General features: G+C 42.2%; 1 protein-coding gene across 3 annotated transcripts in view; it reads left to right on the top strand.

The window, feature by feature from the left end:
- DNAAF9 (dynein axonemal assembly factor 9) overlaps positions 1-27,220 on the top strand; it is a 166,574-nt gene that overhangs the window by 16,482 nt on the left and 122,872 nt on the right. Inside the window, exon 1 of one of the 3 annotated variants that reach the window (XM_026503087.4) lies at positions 24,873-25,053. The exons of the other annotated variants lie outside the window; for them this stretch is intronic. Coding sequence (XP_026358872.2) covers positions 24,971-25,053 — 83 coding nt within the window. The 5' untranslated portion in view covers positions 24,873-24,970. Of the gene's footprint in view, positions 1-24,872; positions 25,054-27,220 lie in introns of those variants that run through there. 3 annotated transcript variants of the gene reach the window in all.

Here is a 27,220-nt window from a genome sequence, read left to right as displayed (position 1 = left end):
TTCTTTTTGGGTCCGTAGATGGGCATATGACCCACTGTAACCAATCACATTCAGTGGCCACAGAGATTTTTTTTGGGGTGGTCTTGTGACCCAGTCAGAGCCACGGAAATATGGCTTAAGAGAGAGAAAAATTATTTTTCCCCCTGGTTAGAGCATCAAGGATGAAGGGAACCTAGGGCTACCTAGGAGGCCACCATGAGGAACCTGAGTATAAAACCAACACAGCAGAAGGCAGGAAGGGTGAAATGAGTCCTACTTTGACAATGGTTGAACTCTTGATTCAAGCTCTGCTCAAGGACAGTCTTACCTTAGATTATACCTCTTTGATTTCACAGGCTAATGAGTTCTCTTTCTTGGTTAAACCAGTTTGGGTTGGGTTTTATAACACTTAAAACCAAAGCAGTTATGACAGATGCAATGATGATAAGCCTGCAGCTACAAGAAAACATATTGCTACCATGAGCAGAGACCCTGGGTGACAATGCATAAAAAAGAACTACACATAAAAAAGAACTAAGAGAGGGAGAGAGAACAAGCATTTGTGGGCATATCTAAGCACGGGGATCCTGCCATTCCTGAAGCATATTTTTCCTTTGGGTTCTCAGTTATTTGAACCAACAAATTCACTTTGCTTAAAGGAGTAAGAGTTAAGCTTTTTAACTTTCAAAGGAAAGGGTTTTGACTACCACAATACCTTTTTCTCAATTTTCCTTTGAGTCATTTTGTTTTTTCTTTATTGAGTTGCAGTCACTCTTTGTGTATTTTAGACATTGATCTTTTGCCCATTGTTTGCTGTAAATTATTCCAATCTACCACTTGTCTTTACTTTGTTTATGATATTTCTCATTATCTAGAAGATTGTAATTTTATGGGGTCTAGATCAACTAACCTTTATCATTTTTGGATTATTAAACATGATTCCTTTGGTTGAGAGTGTTGGAAACCCAACTCAATTTAGTTCAAATAAAAAGACAATTTATTGGCTAACAAAATTTGAAATTCTAGATGTATTTGATCCTGAGCCACAACTAGAATCATAATTCCAACAATGTCATTAAGATAATTTCTCTCTTAGTCTATGAGTTCTCTGGGCTTCTTTCCTATTAAATCTCCCTTTGCCTTGTTGGAAACATGGCCTATATTCTTGCATTTGATGGTTCCAACGAAGAGAGGAAGAGTGTATGATGGTTTAGGCATAGGAATCCCGGTAGAGCCTGTCAACCTGTTATGGGCACTCTGACCGATATGTATTATATGTCGATTCCTGAGTCTGATGGCTGGATCAGTCATGTCAAACTATTCAGAATGTGTTCCACATGGGTTGTATGAGTTTTGTTATGGGAGAATGAAGGAAAGGAAAACCCGGTAAGCATAGAGTAGCTATCAGCTCTGCCTCTTGTGTCTTGTTTGTGAAAACCTTTTTCTCCCCAAATGGTTATATATATTTATATGTGTATGTGTGTGTATTTATACCTTTTTAATTCTCTCATATTTTTTACTTTTAAAAAATATGTGGGGTACCAGGCTGGCTCAGTCAGTGGAGCACGTGACTCGATGAGTTGTGGGTTCAAACCCCACATTGGGTGTAGAGATTACTTAAAAATAAAATCTTTAAAAAAATGTGTGTTTTTACTTTAGATCTATATTCCACCTGGAAAGTACCCTTATTGATGGCACAAGGTAGGAAATCTAACTTAATATTTTCCCATATGTAAAACCTATTATCTCAAAACCATATGTTGAGTTTCCCCACCAGTTAGAAATGACACATTCATTTCAAACTGAAGTCTACATTTATGTGAGTCTGTTTCTCGACTAGGCATTGCTCCATTGATCTGGCTTTCTATTTCTGTAACAATACAATGTTGTTCAAATAACAGTTAACTTCTTTGGGTGGTACTGCTTCTTTGCTTGGAATTAAACTTCTTCTAACAGACATGTTTTGGGCTATTCACTTTGCTCCTATTCTTCATTAATCTGATTCTATCAAATTTTTAAAAATCTATTCAATAATTTTAAATTTCATTTTAAATTGTTAATTTTTAGCAATGCAACAAATGAAAATGGTTTAAAAGGTAAAATAGCATTACAAAGCTCATAATGAAGAGCATAACCCCCCTTCCTGATCCCACCTAACCTGCATGCCGAAATTATTTTGCCTGGTATTTATATCCTTCTTTTTTTTTAAGATTTTTTTTTTTTTTAAGATTTTATTTGAGAGAGAGAGAGAGAGAGAGCGTGTGCACGCACAAGCGGGGGAAGGGGCAGAGGGAGAGGGAGAAGTAGACTCCCCACTGAGCAGGATCCCAGGACCCTGGGATCATGACCCGAGCCAAAGGCAGACCCTTAACTGACCAAGCCACCCAGGTGCCCCTATATTTTATTTTATTTTTTTAAGTGATCTCTACACCCAGCATGGGGCTGGAAGTCACAACTCCAAGATCAAGTGTTGCATGCTCCACTGACTGAGCCAGCCAACTGTCCCTATCCTTATTTCTTTTTATTTTTATTTTTTTAAAGATTTTTCTTTATTTATTTGAGAGAGAGAGAAAGAGAGTGAGGCGGGGAGGGGCAGAGGGAGAAAGAGAGAAAAAAACCCTAGCAGACTCCACACTTAGCACAGAGTCCAATGCTGGGTTCAGTCCCACACCCCTGAAATCATGACCCTGAGGTCATGACCTGAGCTGAAACCAAGAGTCAGGGACGCTCAACTGACTGCTCCACCCAGATGCCCCCCATCCTTATTTCTAATGAGCATGCTTATAGTGCTAATTTTTGACTTTTTAATAAATTAACAAGTCAGAAAGAAAGAAAAAAAAGAGAAAAGAAGGTAAAAGAATAGAAAAGAAAGGAAAAGGAAAGGCAAAAAATAGGCACACTGATCTATTTTGTCCATTCTGTCAGTTCCTCAGAGACGTATGTTAAAATGGCTCATTATGATTGTGGACATTTTGATTTTTCCTTCTAGTTCTGCCTATTTAACTTTTCATATTGAGGACCACATTAGGTACCTACAAATTTAGAATTATTATATTTTCCTGGCAAATTGAACATTTTACCATTATGAAAAGTCTCTAGAAATGCTGTTTGCCGTAAAGTCTATTTTGTCTGATATGAATAACTACACCAGCTTTCTTTTAGTTAGTTCAATGGTATGTGTTACCCATCCTTTCATATTCAGCTTTTCTCAGTGTTTGTTTTCATAACCCTTATCTTTATGAAGAGTACTAGCTAGGTATTTTATAGGATTGTCCCTCAATTTGGGTGTGCCTGATGTTTGCTGTGTGGGGGAAGAACAGTACAGAGGTGAAGTGTCCTTCCGATCACATGATATCAGGGGACACATAATATCAACACAACTAATTACGGATGATGTTAACCTTGATCATTTGGTCAAGGTATTATTTGTCAGCTTTCCCTATTGTAAAGTTACTGCTTTTCTCCTTTCCATGTTCTATTATTTGGAAGTGAGTCACAAAGTCGAAGGGAACAGGGAAAGGAATTAAACTCTACCTTTGGTGAAAGAGGGAGCATGTCTACTTATATTCTTTGAAATTCTTCTATAAAGATTTGTCCCTTCTCCACCATTTGTTTATTTATTCAACCATCTTATTTATGTAAGTGTGGACTCATGTATGTTTATTTTATACTTTGGGTTATAATTCAGTACCACATTACTTATTTGGTTTCTCACTTTTTTTCAGCTTTGGCCATTGGGAACTCCTCCAAGTTGGCTCTGGTATCCCTTTGACGTGTCCCATCCTTTATTGTTGTTTTGTAGTTTTTGAACACTTCCTTGATTTCTAGTACTACAAAATGCTCTGGGCTCATCTTATATTTCCTTGTCCAAGTCTTAAATTTAGTCAGTTCTCCAAAGAGCCCGGGTTGTTACAGGTGAACGGTATTAGAAACCAAGATCTGGGCATTGAAGGGTGCCTGTTTCTCCTGAGGTCTCACTGCTCCCAGAATCTCTCAGCAGACAGAGTTGGGAAATATATATATGGATACTGACCTGTGTAGGTACACGTTTGTTTCTAACTTTATCTCTAAATCTGTGTATATATATTAAACTAAACATGAGTTCATGTTCATGTTGATTGTCTAGATTTATACTTCAAAATTGATTCACTGTGCGTGGTTCCTGGTGAGACCTTTCCCACTAGAACCTTGTGACCTTTGATTCTGGGAAACTGGATTATCCCCTTGGCAATTTCCTCTCCTCATTTTCTCATCTCACCTCTCTCTCAGTATCTCTGTCTCTGTATGTTTTTCTGTGTGTCTGTCCTTCCCCTGTCTCTGTCTCTTTCTCTCTGTTTCTGCCTCTCTGTGTCTGTCTCTGTTTCTCTCTGTCTCTATTCCTATCTCACCGTCTGTGTCTTTCTTCCTCAGTCTGCAATTAGCTGGTGTTTCAGGGATGTGCTGGGCAGGTTTTTATTTGCTCACACACCCATTCCCTGCCTGCCCCTCCTATATACATCGTTTGAGCTATGGGAGGCTGTGGCAGGAAACTGGGAGGTGGGAAGAATGGAGACCAGGGTATTTCTCCCCATTTGTATCTGCTTTGGATGGTGTCTCTAGCAAGGGCTGAATCTCCTGCTGGGTTACCCTTACCGTAATTTCAGTTTCTGCTGGCAGACTCCAGCTCCTGGAGTAACATCGCCTCAAGTAACATCATTTCATACCTTTCTCTTCCAGTCCTGGGGATGATGGCAGCTTCATCCTGGCTAATCTCTGGGCATCTCATTTGGCTCTTGTGATTCTTCTGCCACTATTGTGTTGAATTCTCTAAATTAATGTTCTTCTATTGAGCTACGTTGCCTGCAATCAATTTTCCTATCTGGACTTTGATACAAAAGGAAGAGAGGAATTAGGCTTCCTGAACTATTCTTCTAATCATCATATTATTTTTCTTCTGTTTAATCTCTTTGGGTGATTTTTTTTTTTTTTTGTACTTTCTAGGGAGATTTTTTTTCAGTGTCATCTTTTAAACTTTTGATCTTTAAAAAAGTTTCTGCTATAACATTTTCATGTCTAAAATCTTTTTTTTATGCTTGTTAAATGTTCCTTTTTTATATATAGCATCCTAATCTTGTTTCGTGGATATAAGATCTTCTCTAATCTTTCTGGAGATATTAATTATAGTAGATTTTTACAAGTTTTTTTCTACTCCTTGTCATTTTCTCTGTTTCTTCAAGTTCCTTTTTTTCCTGTTTGTTCAAGTCTCTGATTTTCAAGTTAGCAGCTTTCCATATTAGGTGACTTATGACCCTCTGTTCATATGCACAAGAACTGGAGCTTTGTGTTTGTAGGTTTTTATCGATTGTGGCTTCATAGGCTAGGGGAGACCTAGAAGTTTCATTGGGGGATTCCCCCCTAAAAAATGTCAATTTCTGAAGGTATTTTTCCCTGGACTGGTCAATTTCTCTAGCGAAGGTACTTCCTATCTTCTGCCTGCTGGTGGAGAGCATTCATGTGAGTGGAAGGGGAAGAATGGAGAGTGGTGGAATCCGTCTGGGCCAGAGCAGGGGATGATGCCAGCTCTCCATTCATAATGCAGACGACACTCCATTCCCCAGTGTCCACTCCAACAGCCTCATTCTCTGCTGTGCCTGATCTCCCTAAAGTGAGAGCTTTGAGGTCCAGCCTTTCCAAATGGCAAATTCTAGCTTTCTGTCCTGGTAGAGAAGGGTCAAGATTTCCAACTATGTCTTCCTGTTCCAGCTCAAGCCCTCACTCCTGACATCAGAGCTATGTGGTATTTCCTGTCTCTGAGCCTTTCTGGGCTACTGAAGCACAAATTGGTTTTCCTCTTGTTGGCTCCCTCCCATCTACCTGGCACAATTGAGAAAACTGAAAGCAATGTTAAAGCAAACTTCTGAAACCAAAAGATTGTGAACATATGTCAAAATTTTATTTAACTCCTTAAGGAAAGAACCCGCAGGTTCAAAAAAAAAAAGTGGTTTGCCAATGCTTGAAAGACAGAAGTGTGTGTGTGTGTGTGTGTGTGTGTGTGTACAAACATAGAGTTAATGGAAGGCATTCCAAAGACAATTTGCTAGGTAAGATTCAAGACTAGTTAACTTTCTACAGGGCATTAAAATTCAGTGTTTAGCGACACAACAGCCTGTAACACCACAGAATCTATTAGTTTCTAAAGTTAAACTATAACTATATAGGACCATAAAACTGACCCTTCCTTCAATAGCTGTGGACGCATTAGATATATTGTGGTAATGAATTACATTCCCCAGGACACAAGGTTCTACTTCCATTAAACAGGGTTTGTCGAAGGTGTTTTTCAAGGTACCAGGAAGCAGTCAACCATAACCTTGCCTCTTTTTCAAGTGTGGGCTCATTTTCTCTTTCTCCCCTACATCAGGTAAGAACATCTAATATATTATTGACATCGCTAGCCTGGTCTTGCCTGCCTCAATACCATTCTTTTTATCTTTGTGGGGTTTGTGCTTTTTTCTTTTCTTTTAATTTACTGTTATTTTAGTGAGAATTTGGAAAGGAAGCAGGCAAAAATGCTTCAGGACAATTCCCCTTTTTTTGATCACACATTTCTTTCTGCTCTGCCTTCCAAGACTTTCTTGAAACACCTGGCCTGTTGGTTTTTCTGTTTCCTGATGCTGTTGTAGACTTATTACTTTCCCTGTTTCATATCTTTTCTGGATTTTGTTGGGAGTTCTCAGCAGGAATGACAGTGTGTATTCATATATTCTGTTTGCCAGCTTGATCTAGGCCTTTTCCTGATTATATCAGTGTTTGCTTTCAAATACCAAAGAGCTCCCCACCTTTGTGGATGGAGGCAAATGGTTCTCATTCAGAAAAACTGCTGTAACATTGCAAGAATTTGTAGGTATCTTGTCTCCCAACCTCTTCACCCACTTGTTACTCGTTCCTCCCCATCTGTGGAAGGCAGACTTTTGTTTGCTGGTAGTCTGGCCTTTTTTGGCTCAGAAGAGTAGTCTTTTCAAGTTTTAAGTGTATTGCCTTGTGCGTGTGAAGCCACAGGGTGTGAAGCCATGCTCAGATGATCCTTTGGAAGGGCTTCACCTCAGCTTTTCAAACTTGAATGAGCATAAGTAGCACTAGGGGGAGCCAGTTATAAATATAGAATCCCAGACTCCACCCCCCGAAGATGGAGAAAGTACCTTGGAATCTACATTTTATGTCAAACTTGGGGCAGCGCCAGCCTCAAATGAATAATGCACCAGATAGGTTATAATGTATTGAACGAAAATAAATCTATTCATTTATATTGATATTAACACAAAACACTTTAGGAGGCATAGAAAGGAAAGTTCTTCATGGAAGAAGCCAACTAACCAATGTAGAAGGAATGATAGAAATGGAAAAATCATTTTATAAACACATTCTAGTAATATTTACTTCAGAAAGGAATCATCAATGGAAGATAAAACCATTGCAATGAAAGGGGTTGGGGAAAAAGGATAATCAAAAAATCTGAAAGTATTATCCAAAGAATATTTAGAAATTGCAAAGAAGAAAAGGTACCTTTACCATGGAGAGATCTGGTGGTCACCATCTTGACCAGTGGATTACACTTAGCATCATTACTAATGTGACAGACTGACAGATGTCATGTACGGAGATGGACACAGGTCACTTAATATTTCTACCAAAAATGTGAACCCAGATTTATTTATTTTTTAGATTTTATTTATTGTATTTTAGAGAGAGAGAGCCCATGAGTGGGGAGGGGGCGGATGGGGAGTCGGGGGAAGGGAGAGTGGCAGAGGGGGAGGAAGAGGGACAAGCAGACTCTGCACTGAGTGCGGAGCCCAACACGGGGCTCAGTCCCACAACCCTGGGACCATAACCTGAGTCAAAACCAAGAGTCGGATGCTTAACTGATTGAGCCACCCAGTCGCCCCAAACACAGATTTATTTTTAAGAAAATAAGGTAAAATCAGGGCCCTGTGCATTATGGTGTCATAGCGATTTTAAACATGATGGCTTATTTAATGGACACAATCAACCCCTTGAAACTTTCAGTACCCTTCTACCACAGCCTCCCTTATGTTCTGAAAGTGACCAGGGAAGACTCGTGCAGTCCCCTCAGCATCCTCCATTCTCCTTCTGGAAATGTCACCATCTAGGCCTCTGCCATATAAAAAGAGTGAGCATGGTCTCTGCCCCATTTCTTATGTCTTAACAAAGGCATGATGCCAAGGTCACTTTGTGCTAAAGCTGCTGAAATATACCTTGAGGGCACTTTCTTACAGGATGGTCGTAAAGGGACCACTTTAGACTTTCAGCATCTCACCAAGATTTCCTGATCTTTAACCATCCTTATCTTTGCCTGTAGTGTGTAATGCTTTGATATACAGCTGACTTTTTTTTTTTAAGATTTTATTTATTTATTCAACAGAGATAGAGACAGCCAGCGAGAGAGGGAACACAAGCAGGGGGAGTGGGAGAGGAAGAAGCAGGCTCATAGTGGAAGAGCCTGATGTGGGGCTCGATCCCATAACGCCGGGATCACGCCCTGAGCCGAAGGCAGACGCTTAACCTCTGTGCCACCCAGGCGCCCCACAGCTGACTTTTTTAAACCAATTATTTTTTCTTTTTTTTTTCTTTTTTTTTTCTGATAAAATATACATAACATAAAATTTACCAGTTTTAAGTGTGTAGCTCGGTGGCCTTAACTACGCTCACATTGTTGTGCAACCATCCCAATATCCACCTCCACAATAGTTTTTATCTTCCCCAACTAAAACTCTGTACCTGTTCAACAGTGTCTCACCATTTCCCCTCTCTCCTGACCCTAGCAACCATCATTCTGCTTTCTGTCGCTATGACTACTTGGGGTCCCTCATGTAAGTAGAATCATCCAGTACTATTTTTGTGTCTGGCTGGCTTTTTGTGGCTGACTGTTTTGTGGCTGGCTTATGTCACTTGGCATAATGTCCTCAACATTCGTCTTTGTTTTAGCAAGTATCAGAATTTCCTTACTTTTTGAGGCTAAATAATACTCCCTTGTATGTATATGGATCTTATACATTGGTTTATGACTTTGGGAGCTTCCCGAGTGTAATCTGAAACTGGCCCCCAAATGCAGAGGGCAGGGAGAGACCAAAGAAAGAGGCAGGCCACTCCAAGTTGGTAGGTGGCAGTTTTAATAAGCAAAGGGAATTTACATACAAGGTTTGTCTTGAGCAGCAGCAAGATAAATAGGTCCCCACACCCGCTCACCAAATCTTAAAAGTTTATACAGAGGCCTTAACTGGATTCAGTCACATATATCATGCACGTATTCTCAACACCACATCACTATCTCAAGGCTATGTCCTTGGAGTAATCTCTAGGAGCAAGAAAGGCGAGTGAAACCCATATTCCAAGGACAGGGGAAGGAGGGAGAAGCCTTGCTCAGGTCCAGCTCACAGGTCAAATGGTGGTCATGTCTTTTCAATGACCTTTCCCAACAGAGTGTCCCACATTGACCCAAAAAAGCCAGGCCTGTATACCCTCCATCTGGCCCAGTCTCTAGTCTAGGTAGGCTGCCTCAGGAAGGGCATGACCTTGGAAGGGTCAGCTGCCTATGGTGGAGGCAGACCTTGAAGGAGCTGACGGATGGCTGCTGACCATGCTTTCTGCAGCTGGGCTGCAAGTCCTTCCGTCAAAGGGGATCTGGGCAGCAAATCTCCATGTCTACCACAATTCATCCATCTTACTGGGGTGGTAGTGAGGATTTGATTTATTGCAGGAAATAAGTAAAGAGGATTTTTTTTTTCAGCTTTGGACATTCACAATGGAGTTTTGCTACAAATCAATAGACTTCAAAGCAAGGCATCGTCAAAAGGGAAGTGATTTTCTAAATTCCTGCAGCTTTCATTTGACATATCAAGAGCTACCAGATTGGAGCATTTCTTCCATAGTATGCTTTCAAAACCCAGGCCTTGGCCTGAAGGTATTATGGAGAGGAAGAGGAGTTGGAGGCCACAGAGAGAGGATGTGGAATGCATGGGCCCTAGTCTCTTCATTCTAGACTTCAACCTGGAGAAAGAGTTTGAGAATTCAGTGAGGCCCCAAAGGCAGGAGGAATCACTCCATTCATTCCACATTGGGGTTCTAGGAGGAAGCTGTGTAGAAGAGTGATGCTTGAACCTGCTTGAACCTGGTGAAGAGCAATGTGCGGAGGGGCCAAGCAGGGATACAGCTTTTATTGGGCTCTTGTGATTCCGATTATTTCTGGGTGGAGCAAATGCTAGCTAAGAGCCAGGGGGTCTGTCATGGGGCAGCAAGGGCTGTTGGGTAGACTGATCGGTGGGGAGAGGGACAGAGGAGACAGGACAGGGACTCAGAGGTGTCCAAAGGGCAAGCAAAAGCCAATGAGACACTAAGTCACTAGACCCAGCTCAAACTGAGAAAGAAAATGGGTTTTATCAGCTATGGATGTCGGCAGGTAGGAGATAAGTCTGCCTTCCCTTGGTCATCCAGATGTCTTCTTTGAGGACAGAATGGATGTAAAAACTTAAGAATCTGAACATTTATCCCTAAAAAAGATTCTTTTAGTCATTCTTCTACTCTACAATAAACAATCTGAAAACACAATGACTGTTAACAACAAGCTTTGATCCATAGGTTTGAGGTTCAGTTGCAGCTCTACTGGCTTCAGTTAGGATCAACTGGACTTGGCTCCAGGCCATGGGTACAATTCAAGTCGGTTCCACAAGTCTCCTCGTTCTGGCACCAGCACTTACTGTGATATGCTCCTCTCATGACAGAAGACAGGATTGCAAAAGGCCAAGCCAAACAGTCTCATATTTAGAGCCTCTTTTCTCAGGGCACCTGGGTGGCACAGTTGGTTAAGTGACACCGTAAGTGTCTCAGGTCATGATCTCAGGGTCGTGGGATGAAGCCGCACGTTGGGGCTCCACACTCAGCTCAGAGTCTGCTTAGGATTCTGTCTCCCTTCTCCCTCTCCCTCTGCCCCCTCGCTCATGTGCTTTCTCTCTCTCCCTCTTTCTCTAAAATAGCCCTGGGTGGCTCAGCCGTTAAGCGTCTGCCTTCGGCTCAGGTCATGATCCCAGGGTCCTGGGATGGAGCCCACATCGGGCTCCCTGCTCAGTGGGGAGCCTGCTTCTCCCTCTCCCTCTCCCCCTCCCCCTGCTTCTGTTCTGTCAAATCAATCAATCAAAAAAAAAAAAAGGCAGTATTCTCACCACCTGGGTGGTTTAGTCGGTTAAGTGTCAGGTGTGCTAGCTAGATTGAGGGGATCTGGCAGGGATACCAACATCATCTAATACACGGTTTGTGAAAGACCATATGAAAGTAAAAGTACTATGTTTTCTTTACATACTCAGAACAATACTGCTCCTTCTTTCCATTCTTCGCCTTCCTTTACCAAAAAGAAGAACGAACAAGATAATCTTGCTGATCTAGAATAAAAATTAAATTTCTCAGACTCCCTTCTAACTAGGCATGGCCGTATAACTAGGTTCTGGACGCCACATGAAGGTAAACTGTCGTTCAGAAGCTTCCTGAGGAGAAAGCTGGTATCACCCTTTGCTCCTTCCTCTTTGTCCTTCCCTCCACTCTGCTGGATTGAATGCATATTTGATGGCTGGTACAGGAGCAGCCATTAGGCACTATGAGGTGACCTGGGAAATGAAGGCCAGCAGAGCCACAAGTTAGAAGGGGCCCTGGTTCCTCAGATTGCCATGACCCACAGCCATCACACCTTCAATATAAGAAGATACAGTCTTCTACCCAGGTTAAACTACTGTGTCAGTAGTTTTAACTTTTACAGGGTAAAATTTATTCATAGCATAGTGTAACCCTAATCTGACTGAAAATGGATTTGAGAACCTGTTACATATATTTTGCCAAAGTGCCCTCCATCAAGACTGTGCCCGTTTACACTCCATTCAGCGGTACCAGAAAGTTCCTTTCTCCATACTGGCTATTATTTTTTTAGGATAAGTTAATTTTATAAGCAAAAATCCATCTTGTTGTTTTAATTTTTCTTTCCTGGATTTCTGGTCAGGTTGAACATATTTTCATCTTTTTTTTTTTCCTTTTTAGCCATTTGTATTTCTTCCTTTGTAAATTGCCTGTTTGTATCATTTGTCCATTTTCTGTGGGGGAGTTTATATTTTCATAGTGAAGTGTTTGATAAAAACAAATGTTTATATAATAAATACCTGGGTACCACTCACCTAAGTGGACAAATGTTGATATTTTGTCATATTTGAATCGAATCTTTTAAAGAAATACAGCATTGTAGATGAAGATGTAGCCACCCGTTTACCTTCCCCAGTCTCAGAAACAGCAACTATCATGTTTTTTTTTTGTTTGTTTGTTTGAATATTAGGACTTACTTGTTTACAGTAGGCTCTGTACCCAAGGTAGGGCTTAAACTCACGGCCAGGTGATCAAGAGTGTATGTTGCTTGGAATGAGTCAGCCAGGCACCCCGCAACGATCATGTTTTTATACCTTTGCTGCAATATACATAGTATCATTTCAGGTAGGTTTATTTTAATTTACCTCAGTGACATTGTGATCATTAATTTTATGTCCCAACTAGACTGGGTCACAGGTTGCCCAGATACTTGGTTAAATAATAATTCTAGGTGTGTCCGTGAGAGTGTTTCTAGATGAGGTTAACATTTTAATCATTCGGCCAAGTAAAGAAAATTGCCCTCCCCAATGTGGGTGGGCCTCATCCAATCCATTGAGAGCCGGAATAGAACAAAAGATGGAGGAAGAATTCACTCCATCTGACTGAATGAGCTAGGACATCAGTCTTCTGCTCTGAGACTGAAAATTGTATGCCATCGGCACCCCTGATTCTCAGGCCTCAGACTGGAACTACACCACTAAGTTTCCTGGGTCTCCAGCTTGCAGACGGCAAATCATGAGACTTCTTAGCCTCCATAACTGCATGAACCAATTCCTCATAACAATTCATTTACGTGTCCCACATTTTGCTATTACAAACAATGTGCCATAAGCATCTTTGGACTTAGTTCATGTGTTCTCATATGGTAGAGTCTCTTAAGGGGCGTCTGGCTGGCTCAGTTGGCAGAGCGTGTGATTCTTGATCTCGGGGTTGTGGGTTCAAGACCCATGCTGGGTGTAGAGATAACTTTAAAAAAAAACAAAAAAAAACTTTCTTTAGAAGTGGAGTTGCTAGGGGCACCTGGGTGGCACAGCAGTTGGGTGTCTGCCTTCGGCTCAGGGAGTGATCCCGGCATTATGGGATCAAGCCCCACATCAGGCTCCTCAGCTGTGAGCCTGCTTCTTCCTTTCCCACTCCCCCTGCTGTGTTCCCTCTCTCTCTGGCTGTCTCTATCTCTGTCAAATAAATAAATAAAATCTTAAAAAAAAAAAAAAAGAAGTGGAGTTTCTAGCTTATACATGCAAGCATTTTCTGTTTTACTAGATATTACTAAATTGCTGTCCAAGGTGGTTATATCAATTTATACTCCCACCAAAAGTGTATGAGAGTTTCCATTTTTCCGCATTCTGGCAACATTAAATAATGTCAAGCTTTGAAATATTGTTCCCCCCCCAAAAAATATTCTTTTCCAAGTTAATGGGTATGATGGTATCTCATTATTTTAATTTTCTTTTCCCTCATTCCTAATGATATTGAGCAAACTTATGTATTTTTATTGAGTTTCTGCATCTTTGAATTGCCAATTCTTTGTGCATTTTTATATTGGGTGGTTTGTCATTTTTATTGCTTTACAGAATTCTTTGATACAATCTGTCAGTAATATTCATTGCAAATATCTTCTCCCAGTGTGTCTTGCCTTTTAAAAAAAGTCTTATTGAGAAATAATTCACATACCATAGAATTCACCCATTTAAAGTGTACAATTCATTGGGTTTTAGTTAGAGTCACAGAGTTGAGCAACCATCACCACAATCTAATTTTAGAGCATGTTCATTATTCCTAAAAGAAATCCTGTACTTATTAACAGTCACTGTTCATTCTCCCTCTCCTCCCAGCCCCTGGCAACTACTAATCTACCTCTGTCTCTGTAGATTTGCTTACTTTGAATCTTTCATAAAAAAGGAATCATACAGGGGCACCTGGGTGGCTCAGTCAGTTAAGTGTCTGACCCTCAATTTCAGTTCAGGCCATCATCTTGGGGTTCTGGGATCCAGCCCTGTGTGGGGCTCCACACTCACTGGGGAGTCTGCTTGTCTCTCTCTCCTTCTGCCCCTCTCCCCGGCCATGCTCTTTCTTTTTCTCTCTCAAATAAATAATCTTTTCGGGCACCTGGGTGGATCAGTCAGCTGGGAGTCTGCCTTAGGCTTGGGTCATGGTCGCTGGGTCCTGGGATCAGGCCCTGAGTTGGGCTCCCTGCTCAGCAGGGAGTCTGCTTCTCCCTCTTCCCACTCATGCTTTCTCTCTCGTTCTTTCTCTCTCTCTCTCTCAAATAAATAAAATTTTTAAAAAATAAAATAAATCTTTTTAAAAAATGGAATCCTACAATGTGCCATGTTTTGCAACTGGCGTCTTTCACTTAGCATAGTGCTTACACCCATGTTATAGCATAGATGGTTACCATGTGTTGTACATATGTTTTAGATTTTGATTTGAGCAAATATATCTGTCTTTTCTTTAGATTTCTGATTTTTGTCTTGTTAAGAAATCCTTCCCTTTCCCTGAATAATAAAGATATCCTCTAATAATTTGAAGTTTCAGTTTTTCATATTTAAGTTATCTGCAGTTTATTTTGTATATTATGTCACATAGAGATTTAATTCTTTCCAAATGGGTAGTCAGTTGTTCAGCACTGCTTATTGAATAGCCCACCACTTCCCCCATGTTTTGTCATACGCTGTTTATTATACAGCGAGGTCTCATTATGTTTAGATCTGTTTGCCCCTCCCTGTGCCATTATGATAGCTTCAGAGTAAATCTTAACTACTAATAGCTTTATAACAAATCCAACTATCTGGTAGGGCAAGTTCCCTCTCCTCGTTCTTTTCCATAACCAACTTTGCTATTAATGACCACGGGGATCAGTTAAGTTCCATTGAAAATATCCTGCTAGGATTTTGTTAGACATTGCATTTAACTCATAGAATAATTTGGGAAGAATCAACATTTTCACGAGCATTTGAATAGACGTGCGTTATGTTACCTCTTAAACCATCTGTTTCATTTTGTAGTTCTCCTTTTCCCCTTGCTCAGAAGGAAATCCTGAGATAAGAATTTGAGCACAAGTACCTATTTGGGGAGGTAATGCTAGGAAAACCCAGCTGGAGAGTGGGAAGAGATTCCGGGCAAGGAAGGCAGCCAATGAAGTGCCCATTCTCAACCAAGTTATCACTGTGGGCAACTGAAGTTCAATCCTACTGAGGAAACCTCAGAAACACTGTGTGCCTCCGAGTCATCCTTCCTAAGGAGTGAGAAGTCAAGGTATTTATATAACAACTCCTTTCAGTCATGGACTGAGGGCTTCCAACCTGCTGATAGGAAAGGTGGGCCAACACGCAGGGAAGTGGTATGTGCCAAGGAGCACCCACAGCGTCTGCTAAACCACCAAAGGGTCTTTTGAAAACTCAGAAAAAAAGCATGTCTCTCCCCTCCGCCTAAAATCTTTTACTGCAGAGAAATCCAAAATTGTTGGCATGGCTTATAGGTTTCTCTACACTGACTACCAGTTTCTTTCTTGCCTCACCCCACCACCTCCTTTTCCAGAAAGTGTTATCTCTAGCCACATTGAACGACTGTCCATCTGCTCCCTCAGAAGCAGCCAGTTTCTGTCAAACCCTCACTTCTTTGCATTTCTTGTTTTCTCTGCCTCTAATGCCCTTCCCTTATTCTCTTCCTAGAAAACCCTTGTAGAAAGCAGTGATTAAGAAATGGGCAATGGGGAAAGACAGAGGTAGAATCAAAACTCAGTTCTAATGTAGCCAGGACTTGCTTTGTTTAGTGAACCCTGACAGTTGACAGGATATGGAGAAGCTGGGCAGGCCTAAGGGTTTGTGAGAGACGATGATGGAACATTGGAGAAAAATAAAAGAGGTTTGGGACCTGGGTGGCTCAGTTTGAGCATGTGACTCTTGGCTTTGGTTCAGGTCGTGATCTCAGGGTTGTGAGATGGAGCCCCACGTTGGGCTCCATGCTCAGTATGGAGTCTGCTTGAGAGTCTCTCTCCCTCTCCCTCTAACCCTCTTCCCTGCCCCGTGCTTGCCCTCTCTCTTTCTCTCTCTCTCTCCCTCTCGTTCTCAAATAAATAAATAAAATCTTTAAAAAATAAAACAGGTTCAAGGAGAGCTGAGATTTGCTATCTGAGCTGTGATGTTTTTCTTTATTGTTGCTCCATGGAAATTGTGAAAAAATTTAAATTATTTGTCAAGGGAAAAACCTGTTTTGATACTTATTTGGGCAAATCAGTTAACCTTTCTGAAGCTCAGTCTCCTTATTTGTATATGGGAAATACCCCTAATTCTTACCTTTTAAAACTATAGTGAGATGTATTAGTTATCTATTGCGGCATTACAAATTACCCCCAGCTGCAGTGACTTGTAACAACAACAAGAAAAAAACACTTATTACCTGAAGCAGTTTTTGTGGGTCAGTAATTCAGGAGCAGCTTCGTAGATTGTTCCTACCACTGGGTCTCTCAGAGGCTGCAGTCAGGATGTCAGCTGAGGCTGTAGTCATCTGAAAGTTTCACGGGCTGAAAGATGTGCTTCACAGGACTGGCAAGTTGGTGCTGGGTTTTGACAGGAGGCCTCAGTTTCTCACCACATGGGTCTCTTAATATAGCTTCTTGTTTTTAAGATTTTATTTATTTATTTGATATATATATAGAGAGAGAGAGCATAAGCAGGGGGGCAGAGGGAGAGGCAGAAGCAGACTCCCCTGCCGAGCAAGGAGCCTGACAAGGGGTTTGATCCCAGGACCCTGAGATCACGACCTGAGCTGAAGGTAGATGCTTAACCAACTGAGCCACCCAGACACCCCTTAATAGAGCTTCTTGAGTGTCCTCACAGAATGGCAGCTGCCTCTCTCTGGAACAGGTGCATCTATCCTTAACGACCAAGCTTTGGAAGTCACACAATGTGACTTCTGCCATACTCTATTGCCAGAAATGATTCAGTGTTGGAGAAGACTATATAAAGTGATGAATAAAGGAGCTGAGGCCAGCTTGGAAGTTGACTACCATGAAGGTTTTCATGAAAGGTGCTTAGAACACTGTGTTTTCAAATAATAGCTCTTTATTATCACTCATCCTCTGGACCCCTGCACAAATGTCACTTTTTCTGAGAAGCCTTCCAGACCACCATAGGCAGTTATGAAATAGCCTTGCTAAAAAAAAAAAATTCCAAATTTAATCTGTTCAAACTTTTATTACTTTGCATCTTCAGGATTTGAGGCATTGAGGGGAAGGGGAATCATTATCCAGGTAAGGTCTCTTAGCTGGTCCAGGCCTTCCTACCTCACCCTGTTCCCATACTCCCACACACCACAGCCAGCAACCTACACCTCTTAAATACATGAAAAAAAGATTGAGCTTCATGAAAATTAAAGACACCCTTAAGAAAATGAAAATGCAACCCCCAACTGGGAGAAAACATTCCCAGTGCATCCTAACCACTAGACCACCAGGGAGTGTCTTTCCCAATGCATATATCCAAGAAATGATACATTTCCAGAATACATACAGAATTCCTTTAAATCAGCAATAAAATACAAAAAAACCAATTTTTTAAAGTGGGCAAAATACTTGAAAGGCCCTTCACAACTAAAGATATTCAGCTCGTAAATAAGAACATGAAAAGGTGCCCAACATCATTAATTATTAGGGAAAAATGCAAATTAAAACTGCAGTGAGAACCACTGCATACCCAGGAGAATGGCTAACATTAAAGATGGACACTGCTAAGTGTTAGGATATGGAGCAACTGTAATTCTCATACACTGCTGGTGGGAATGTAAAATGGCACAACCACTTTGGAAAACTGTTTGATGGTTTTTTTTTTCAAGATTTTATTTATTTATTTTTCAGAGAAAGACAGCACAAACAGGGGGAGCAGCAGACAGAGGGAGAAACAGGCTCCCCACTGAGCAAGGAGCCTGATGCAGGCCTCGATCCCAGCATCTTGGGATCATGACCTGAGCTGAAGATAGATGCTTAACTGCCTAAGCCATGCAGGCATCCCAGTAGTTTTTTATAAAGATATATATAGGGTCCTGGGATCGAGTTCTGCAGTGGGCTCCCTGCTCAGCGGGGAGCCTGCTTCTCCCTCTGCCTGCCACTCCCCCTGCCTGTGCTCTCTCTCTCTCTCCCTTTCTCTAGGACAAATGAAAAAAAGATAAATAAATATACACGTACCATATGATGCAGCAATTCCACTCCCAAGTATTTACCCAAGCAAAATTAAAACATGGTCACACAAAGACTTAACATGAATGTTTATAGGAGTTTATACATAATTTCCCCAAACTGGAAACAACTCAAATGTCTATCAACTAGTAAATGGATAAATTGTTCTATCCAAACTATGGAATACCACTCATCAGTAAAAAGGTTATTCCTGATATGTTCAAGGTGGATCAATCTCAAATCATGATGCTGATTCCATTTTATATAAATTTCAAAAGAAGACAAAACTAATCTATGGCTATTAGGATCTAATCAGTGGATGTTTGGGGCCAGGGTGGGGAATTTGACTGCAAAGGGGCCCCAGGGAACTTTCTATGGTCATGGAAATGTTCGGTATCCTGACTGGAAAGCAGTGATTCTTACAGCTGTAGATATTCGTCAAAACTCACTGAACTGTACATTTTATTACCCATTTTATTCTGAGGAAATTGTGCCTCCATAAAAAAAGGTTATTGGGGATAAACCTTTCAAAAGACCCTCATTAAGTGGATTACATACAGTACCTCAGATCATCCATGAGAAGGGTTGCCAGATTTAGCAATAAAAAAACAGGAGGCCGTTGGGGCGCCTGGGTGGCACAGCGGTTAAGCGTCTGCCTTCAGCTCAGGGCGTGATTCCGGCGTTATGGGATCGAGCCCCACATCAGGCTCCTCCGCTATGAGCCTGCTTCTTCCTCTCCCACTCCCCCTGCTTGTGTTCCCTCTCTCGCTGGCTGTGTCTGTCGAATAAATAAATAAAATCTTAAAAAACAAAAAACAGGGGGCCCTGTTAAATTTGAATTATAGCTAATTGTTTATGCCTATGTACATTGATATAAAAGAAAACTATTGCATGGGATATATACTAAAAGGTACTTATTATTTAAAGGAAATAAATTGTGAGTAACTAAGTTATATACTTCTTTAATTGTATTTTTCTGACCTTTTGGTTCTTTTTAATAGTTCTTTGTTTTGTGGAATTTGCTTATGAAACTCCTTGCAGATACAATCTATATTCATTTTCCTTGTATCATAGCTTCTACAATGGTCACATATAACTTCTTTAGTTCTTTTGTCTACTGACCATTCATTAATGAGAAAGCACGTTCAACATTAGCATTAGGAGCCAGTATACTAAACATGTACTAGGATAAAGTTAACAACCTTGAAAACTGCTCTTCAAATCTGGTTTGTTTGAAGCAGGCACCATCTTTCATGGCATGACTTGCTTTTCCATTCCTCAGTGTTACATTGCATCTCTTAGTCATTAACTTTTTTTTTTAAGATTTATTTTTTATTTATTTACTTCGAAGGGGGGGTGCAGAGGGAGAGAGTGGTGCTGAGCATGGAGCCAGATGCAGGGCTCAGTCTCACAACTTGGTGCTGAGCATGGAGCCAGATGCAGGACTCAGTCTCACAACCCTGAGATCATGACCTGAGCCGAAACCAGGAGTTGAACACTTAACTGACTGCACCACCCAGGCGCCCCAGTCAATAACTTTTGAAAACATTATCCACTGACAAAAGAGAACATTGTCATTAATTTTTATCCCTTTATTCTTCAATACTACACATGATGATTCCACTTGTTCCCATGCTGTCAGATATGAGTATTTAGCAATATCCCTATAAAAGAATCAAATTCCTCATGAGATGAAATCCATTTCAAAAGGCGGTCGTGACAAGTGCTGTAAGAATTATCCACTTCAAGTCAGAATTTCTCTTCCTTTTCATAAGTAATGTCCCTTTTAAGCACAGCCTTGAGACTTAAAGGGATAAATTTTCCTTCATCAGTCATTCCTTTAATACATTCAACAGTTCCCTTAAGCAACAGGGTGCGGCAGTAACACTTTTCTTTCAGTTTGCGTAATTCTATTGCTAAGGAGATATTGTAAACTATGAACAAGAAATAAATTGGTTTCCTTTAATGGATTATTTCTAAAGTCAATAAGAATTTTGGGGGCTTTTAAAAAAGAATGAAAGTTAAGATCCCAGTGCTTCAAACAAACCGAGGATTCTCTCAACTCCATTTATTAAAGAGAGCAGAAGAGATGAAGAACATTCAGTACCAGCAAAATCACAAAAATCCCTTAATTGCTTAGTTCAAACTGCATAAATGCTGGCGGAAGAGAACAATTTCATGACAATTACCTCAAAATAACGGAAGAACACGAGCTGCTATGTGAGCAGCCTCATGCACAATGCGAGCAGGACAGCCAACAACTTCCATAGAATCATTCATGCCTGGCTTTCAACTTTGAATAAACAATGTCTGCACTTCATGGAAACATCTACCAACATTTCTATTTGTGTAATCTCCACTGCAAGCAGTACGGTTTTCCTCGTTAACTCCTACCTCAGTAAGAGAGTCTTCAAAAATCTGCTCTTGTGCCTAAAGTCTCATCTGGAAGGGATTTTACTCAAAAGAGCCTTACAAGCGAGGCTTTTCACAAGAAGAGTCTTGCACAAAAGGGAAAATTGTCCTGCATTGTCATTACTTACTTTCGGGAGGATGCTGTGTTAAGATGAAGCATTTAGAGCTTTGATAATCACCGGCAACAGTAAAAGGAGTTATTACATTTTCAACTCTTGCAGTAGATTTTGTCCTGGCATTTGAAATCGAGCTTACGATTTTGGAATTAGAAAATACTTCTGGTGGCAGGACATTCAAATAGTCATTTGAGTTGAAAGACTGATGCCAATATACAGTATGGGAAGCCATTATAATTCCTGCTATGATTATTTTATCATATTCATCTGAATTTCTCTTAATCAAAAATGGTTATATGGAAGTGTTGGATTACTGTATTGGACACCTGAAACTAATATTACACTGTATGTTAACTAACTGGAATTTAAATAAAAACTTTAAAAAATTGTTGGATCACTTTCTTTGATACAAGTTAAAGAAATCACATCTTTTAGGCTTAGCTGTTAGTATATACTAGTTTATATCTGACTTTACACTATTTTCTTTTTCTTAGGATTTTATTTGATTTTATTTTAAAGATTTATTTATGAGAGAGAGAGAGAGAGCATGCACACAAGTGGGAGGAGCAGGGAGGGGAAAGAGAGACTCTCAAGCAGACTCCAAGCTGAGTACAGAGCCCTACATGGGGCTCAATCCCATGACCCCAAGGTCACAACCTAAGCCAAAACCAATAGTTGGACACTCAACTGACTGCACCACCCAGGCACCCCTAAGATTTTATTTATTTTAAGATTTTATTTATTCATTTATTTATTTTTGAGAGAGAGAGAAAGAGCACATGAGCAGAGGGGAGAGGCAGAGGAAGAAGCAGACACACGGCCGAACAGGGAGCCTGATGTGAGACTCCATCCCAGGACCCTGGGATCATGACCTGAGCCAAAGGCAGATGCTTAACTGATTGAGCCACCCAGGTGCTCCTCAGGCTCAGGTCTTGATCTCAGAGTCGTGAGTTCAGGCCCTGCATTGGGCTCCACATTGGGCATGGAGCATACTGAAAGAAAAAGAAAAAGAAAAAGAAAAAGAAAAAAGAAAAGAAAAGAAAAGAAAGAGAAATATATAAATTGGATATCATCAAAATTAAAAATTATGTGCTTCGAAGGACACTATCGGGAATGTGAAAAGACAATACACAGAATGGGAGAAAATTTTTGCAAATCATATAGCTCTTAAGGGACTTGTATCTAGAATATATAAGGAACTATTACAACTTAATAAAAAGGAAAATAACCCGATAAAAAATGGGCAAAAGAGGGGCACCTGGGTGGCTGGGGCACCAGGGTCCTGGGATCTAGCCCCGCATGGAGCTCCCTGCTCAGTGGGGAGTCTGCTTCTCCCTCTGCCTCTGCACCCCCCTCATGTTCTCTCTCTCTCTCTCTCTCAAATAAATAAGTAAATAAAATCTTTGAAAAAAAAAAGGGCAACAGATCTGAACAGACATTTCTCAAAAAAGATGTACAAATGGCTAATAAATACACGAAAAGATGCCCAACGTCATTAGCTATCGGGGAAATGCAGACCCAAACCACAATGAGATACCACTTCACACCCACTAGGATGGCTATAATCAATCAAAAAGATGGATAATAAGTATTGGTGAGGATTTAAATAAATTGGAACTCACATATATTGCTGGTGAGAATGTAAACGGTGCAGCTGCTTTGAAAAATAGTTTCTAAGATCCTCAAAAGGTTAAAGAGTTACCATATGACCCAGTAATTTCATGCCTATGTTATATACCCAAGAGAACTGAAAACATATGGCCACACTAGAACTTGTATACTAATGTTGATAGCAACATTAGCTAAAAATAGTAAAAATGTGGAAAAAACCCAAATGTACTGATAAGTGGATAAGAAAGATGTGATTTATCACGCAATAGGTTATTTGACCATAAAAATGAAATTCTTCTACGTGCTACCACATAAATGAACCTTGCAAACATTTTGCTAAATGAAATAAGTCAGTCACAAAGGATATACCGTATGATTCAGCTTATAGGAAATGTTGAGAATGGGCAAATCCATACAGAGAGAGAAAGATCAATGGTTGCCTAAGGCTGGGACCATTGGAGAGAAATGGGGGAACGGCTGCTTTTATAAACGGTGTAGGTTTCCTTGTTGGGGTGATGAAAATGTTCTAAACTTGGTTGTGGTGACTGTACAATTTCGTGAACATACCCATAGAACTGAAAAAAAAAATTGCGGGGCACCCAATTGTCTGGCGTGAGACGCTTGATCTCCGGGTTGTGGGTTCGGACCCACGTTGGGTGTAAAGATCAGTTAAAAATAAAATCTTAAAAAAAAAAAGTAAATTAAAAGATAATAGCAACCGTCGCAAGACTTGAAAAGGTTGTATTTATAAATCTCACAGCTGAAACTGAGTTGTCACAAGTCCAAACTCATAACTAACGGTAGCTGGGAGTTGAATCTTAAAAGGATTTCAAACTTAGGACAAAAAAAAAAAAATTGAACTCAATATCTCATGCAGAAAAAAGATGAACTTCTCTGCCTCCAAAGGAGAGCTGTGCTTGTAATGCAGAGTCCGCAGTCTCCCTCAACAAAGCCAGAGCTGATCTTATGTAATGTTTTGGGAAGCCTTGCGTTGGGGGATTGGAGGTATTTCAGAAACGGAAGAACACAGCTCCCCATCGACCGACTTCCAGCTCTGTTAGGGTGGTCACCAAGGCAGCTGACGACCCGACTAACTTCTAAAGCCCGGTCATCGGAGCCAGGCACTTGCTGATTGGCTGCTGTCTAAAAGCGTGGAGCTGTCAATGATTGGCTGACTTTCAGAAGCTTGGGGCTGTCATTGATTTACTAACTTTCAGAAGCAATAGTTACCGGAGTGAAGCCGTTGTTGACTGGCTGATTTTCAGAAGCAGAGCCACTGGAGTGAAGCTGTCGCTGATTGGCTGATTTTCAGAGCTTGTGTTTTGATGCGAAATTCTCCCTAAATAATGGTGGTTACTTGTCCACGTCTTGAAACCTGAGCCAAGAAAAGTCCTTTTTTGAATGTGAATAATAAGTGCTTTTAATTTCTAGTCCTTTCTCTTGGTCCCTCAGCTAAACCTGCTGGAGGAATAACAGGGATTATCCAGATCTTTTTAGTTGCGGAGGTAGGATATTTCAACTAGCATTGTCATTTAAGTGATTTAAGCTCAGATTACCTCGGCGGAAAAATAACTCTAAAATTTTTGTAATTGATTGCAAAAAGATGAGTACAGGGCATGTAAGGCATCCTGACAAAGTCAGTACGGGACACAAGACAAAAATCAAAACACGTCCTGCGTAAGCGAAACACCTGATAACCCTAACAATTAAGTATTTCTCCCGTTTTACACACGAAAAGACGGAGTCTCGGTGGGATTAGGTTTCTTATACAAGACCCTGGAGTCTGAAACAGGTCCAGCCAGGATCTGAACGGTAGAGGGCAAGGATCCTCTGGGAACCCATGGGTCCCTGACGCCCGTGAGTGTGAGCGCACCGCTAACCTGAGGGCGGCTAGGAATCGGCCGGATGTTTGAAGGGAGGGTGCGCAGTTGATTAGCAGTGGGTTAAGAAAGAGCAGCAAGGCACCCGCCTGGGAGATTTAGGGAAGCGAGCAGGGAATGTGGGAGGTGCTCAGGTCCCGGCGTTGCCCCAGGACCAGGCTGCCGCAGCGGAAGCCTCGCTGGAGGCCGAAGCCGGCGGAGCGGGGCGGGGCGGACGAAGGCCCCGCCCCCAGGCGCGTCCGCGTGCGTGGCTGGGGGCGCAGCAGAGAGCCCCACTCCATGATGCGGGGCCTGAGGACAGGGAAGAGTCGCAGCGCGGAAGCCCTCATCCTGGGGACCCGTGCTCCCAACGTCCGGCCGGGCTGCCTCGCAGCTTAGGGAGGGCGCGGTCCTGCGGCGGTGCGCCCACCCCCATCCCAACGGGTCTCGACGCCCCCATCCGCGATCCTTGCGCGCGTCCGGCTCCGCCCCCGCCCCCGCCCCCGACGTGCCCCCGCGCGCCGCGCCCCCCGCCCACCCGGCACGCCCCGCTGCCCCGCCCGGCCGCAGCGGGCCTGGAGCTCTCAGGCGGGCCTGAGCGACCCTCGCAGCGGCAGCGTCCTCCTCCGCCGCGGCCCGCCGCCATGGACGTGTACCCCCCGCACCGGCTGGGGCTGCCCCGCGCGCGGTCCCCCGGCGGCCCCGGCCGCGGGTCGCCCTCCGTCAGGTACTCGGGGCCGAGGACACAGAGGGGCGGCCGGGCCGGGGGTTGCGGGCTGTTGGGGTCCGGCGACGCCTCCCGCTGCAGGGCGTGGTCCGACATGGCTTCCTTGCAGACGGTTTTCCCTAAACGGCTGCCTGAGGGACGTTTCCCCAGGAACTGCGCCCTGTGTAGCGGCTCCCACAATGGCTACCCTGTAGACGGCTCCTCCGTGGAGACCCCCTACTATGACATCCCCGTCCCTGTAGGTTTCTCCCAGGAAGGGTTCTGTGGAGAACCTCTGCAGTGGCTTCTCTGTGCGTAACTCACTTGCCTTTCTCTTAGACTATTTCCCCCAGAAGCGGATATCTGTGGAGACCCCCACCCCCACAGTAGCTCCCTTAGGTAGAAACCCCGAATGGATTTCGCAGAAACGGCTTACCTATAATCTACCCTACAGTAGGTCTCCTCTAGAGCCTTTCCCCTTGACAGCAGCATCCCTAAAGAGTGCCCCCCCTCCCGCCCCCTACATATATACACGCTGACAGCATCTTTCCTATTGCGCCTTCCCCCACCTCCCCATGCCGAGCCTGCATCGCGACGCTCCCTCATTCCACAATAGGGAGCCCAGGTTGGGGGGAGGCGCTGGAGAAAACTAACTGGATGAATAGGAAAAAGAGGCCCAGAACCCCCGAAATTGGCGGACCCCAAGCCCCTGAGGAATTGGCGGACCCTAAGCCCCTGAGGCTAGAGACGGAGCCCCTGGGTGCTTCGGGATGGGGAGGGTGATAATGGGGAAGGTCCCGCCCCCTTTCGTTGTAGGAAGACCAGTTTCCGATTTCTGCTCCCAGTGCCTTTGGGGCTGACCTTGATAGTCTGGGCATTGTTTGCGATGGAGCTGTTAGGAGGCCGCCAGCAGAGTGTGGAGGTTGGAATGAAGGAGATCGTTGAGAGAGAGAAATGGGCTTTGGGATCTGCTAAACTGTCATTAAACCAGAAGAGGGGGTTTTTTGTTTTGCTTTTTCTCTATTTTAGTAACTTAGCAAAGCGAATATGTTGTTTCCTTGAAAGGAGGTTGTTAACTTATACGTTAAAATGGTTCTTCTTGTATCCTTGTTATACTACTTAGGGCATTGTATTTTTAACTTTTTGCTCGCCAGTCTTTTTTTGTTTGTTTTTATTTTGTTTTAACAAGAACAAATTCATGGAGAGCAAGAACTAAATCTTCAAATCCTGTCCCTCTCTTACTTCCTGGCATTCCTTTCCCCACCTCCGTTTGTTGAATGAATAAAGGTTGGGAGAGGTAGAGTTAGATACCCATGGTTGCATTTGGGAGTCCTAATTTGTTTCTGATTTGGCAGGTGACTTTGTTTGAATTCCTGCTCTGCTCTTCAGAGGAATTCCTTGTGTTCCAAGTGTTTAGCTGCTTATGGTAACCATCTCCAATCTGTCCTAACATTTCTGGCAGCCACTTTCACTGTTAGAAAGTACTTGAACTTTGTACAGAATAGAAACTGCACAGGATACTTCTTTTTTCTTTTCTTTTTTTTTAAGTAGGCTCCATGCCCAACATGAGGCTTGAACTCACAACCCTGAGATCAAGAATTGCGTGCTCTACCGACTGAACTAGCCAGGCCCCCCTGCACAGGATACTTTAGAATTTGGAGCAGCCATCCATTAAATCTAAGCTCTATATAGACTTGGGGTTCATCCCAGATCATTTTGAGCTTAGGAATCTTGAGTCTTTGAAACTTTTAGGAGAAAAAAGCTTCCCAGTGAAATCCATCTCTAAAATAACTACTGCTTTCTGTGTTTCTAGGAACATGGCAGTTCACAGCGTTTTTTAAAAATAGTGTTTCTTTGTTAGATTAATGTTGGCTAACTTTATTAATCATAAACTCTGAATCTTAAAACAAGTGGTTTGAATGAAACTTGTTGGTCTTCAGACAAGGGGTAGTGCAAGGAGCCCCAAGGCCTGTTTTACCTTTGGTAAAAGAAATTGAGTCAAAGTTCTCCTCCTTTACCCTATTTCTACATAACTGAACATGCTTTTCTTACCCATTCAAGCCTTTCCTTGACTTTTGACATTGAATGGCAGGTATGGGCTCAGCACTTTCCTGTCACCCATATTTGGATTCTTTGCAGCACTGTGACTCCTGAGTGAAGAGGCAGGCCTAACTGGTGAAGTTACATT

This window comes from Ursus arctos, unplaced genomic scaffold (genome assembly GCF_023065955.2).
Source record: "Ursus arctos isolate Adak ecotype North America unplaced genomic scaffold, UrsArc2.0 scaffold_16, whole genome shotgun sequence".
Classification (NCBI taxonomy): Eukaryota; Metazoa; Chordata; class Mammalia; order Carnivora; family Ursidae; genus Ursus; species Ursus arctos.
This window is presented reverse-complemented; position numbering and strand designations above follow the sequence as displayed.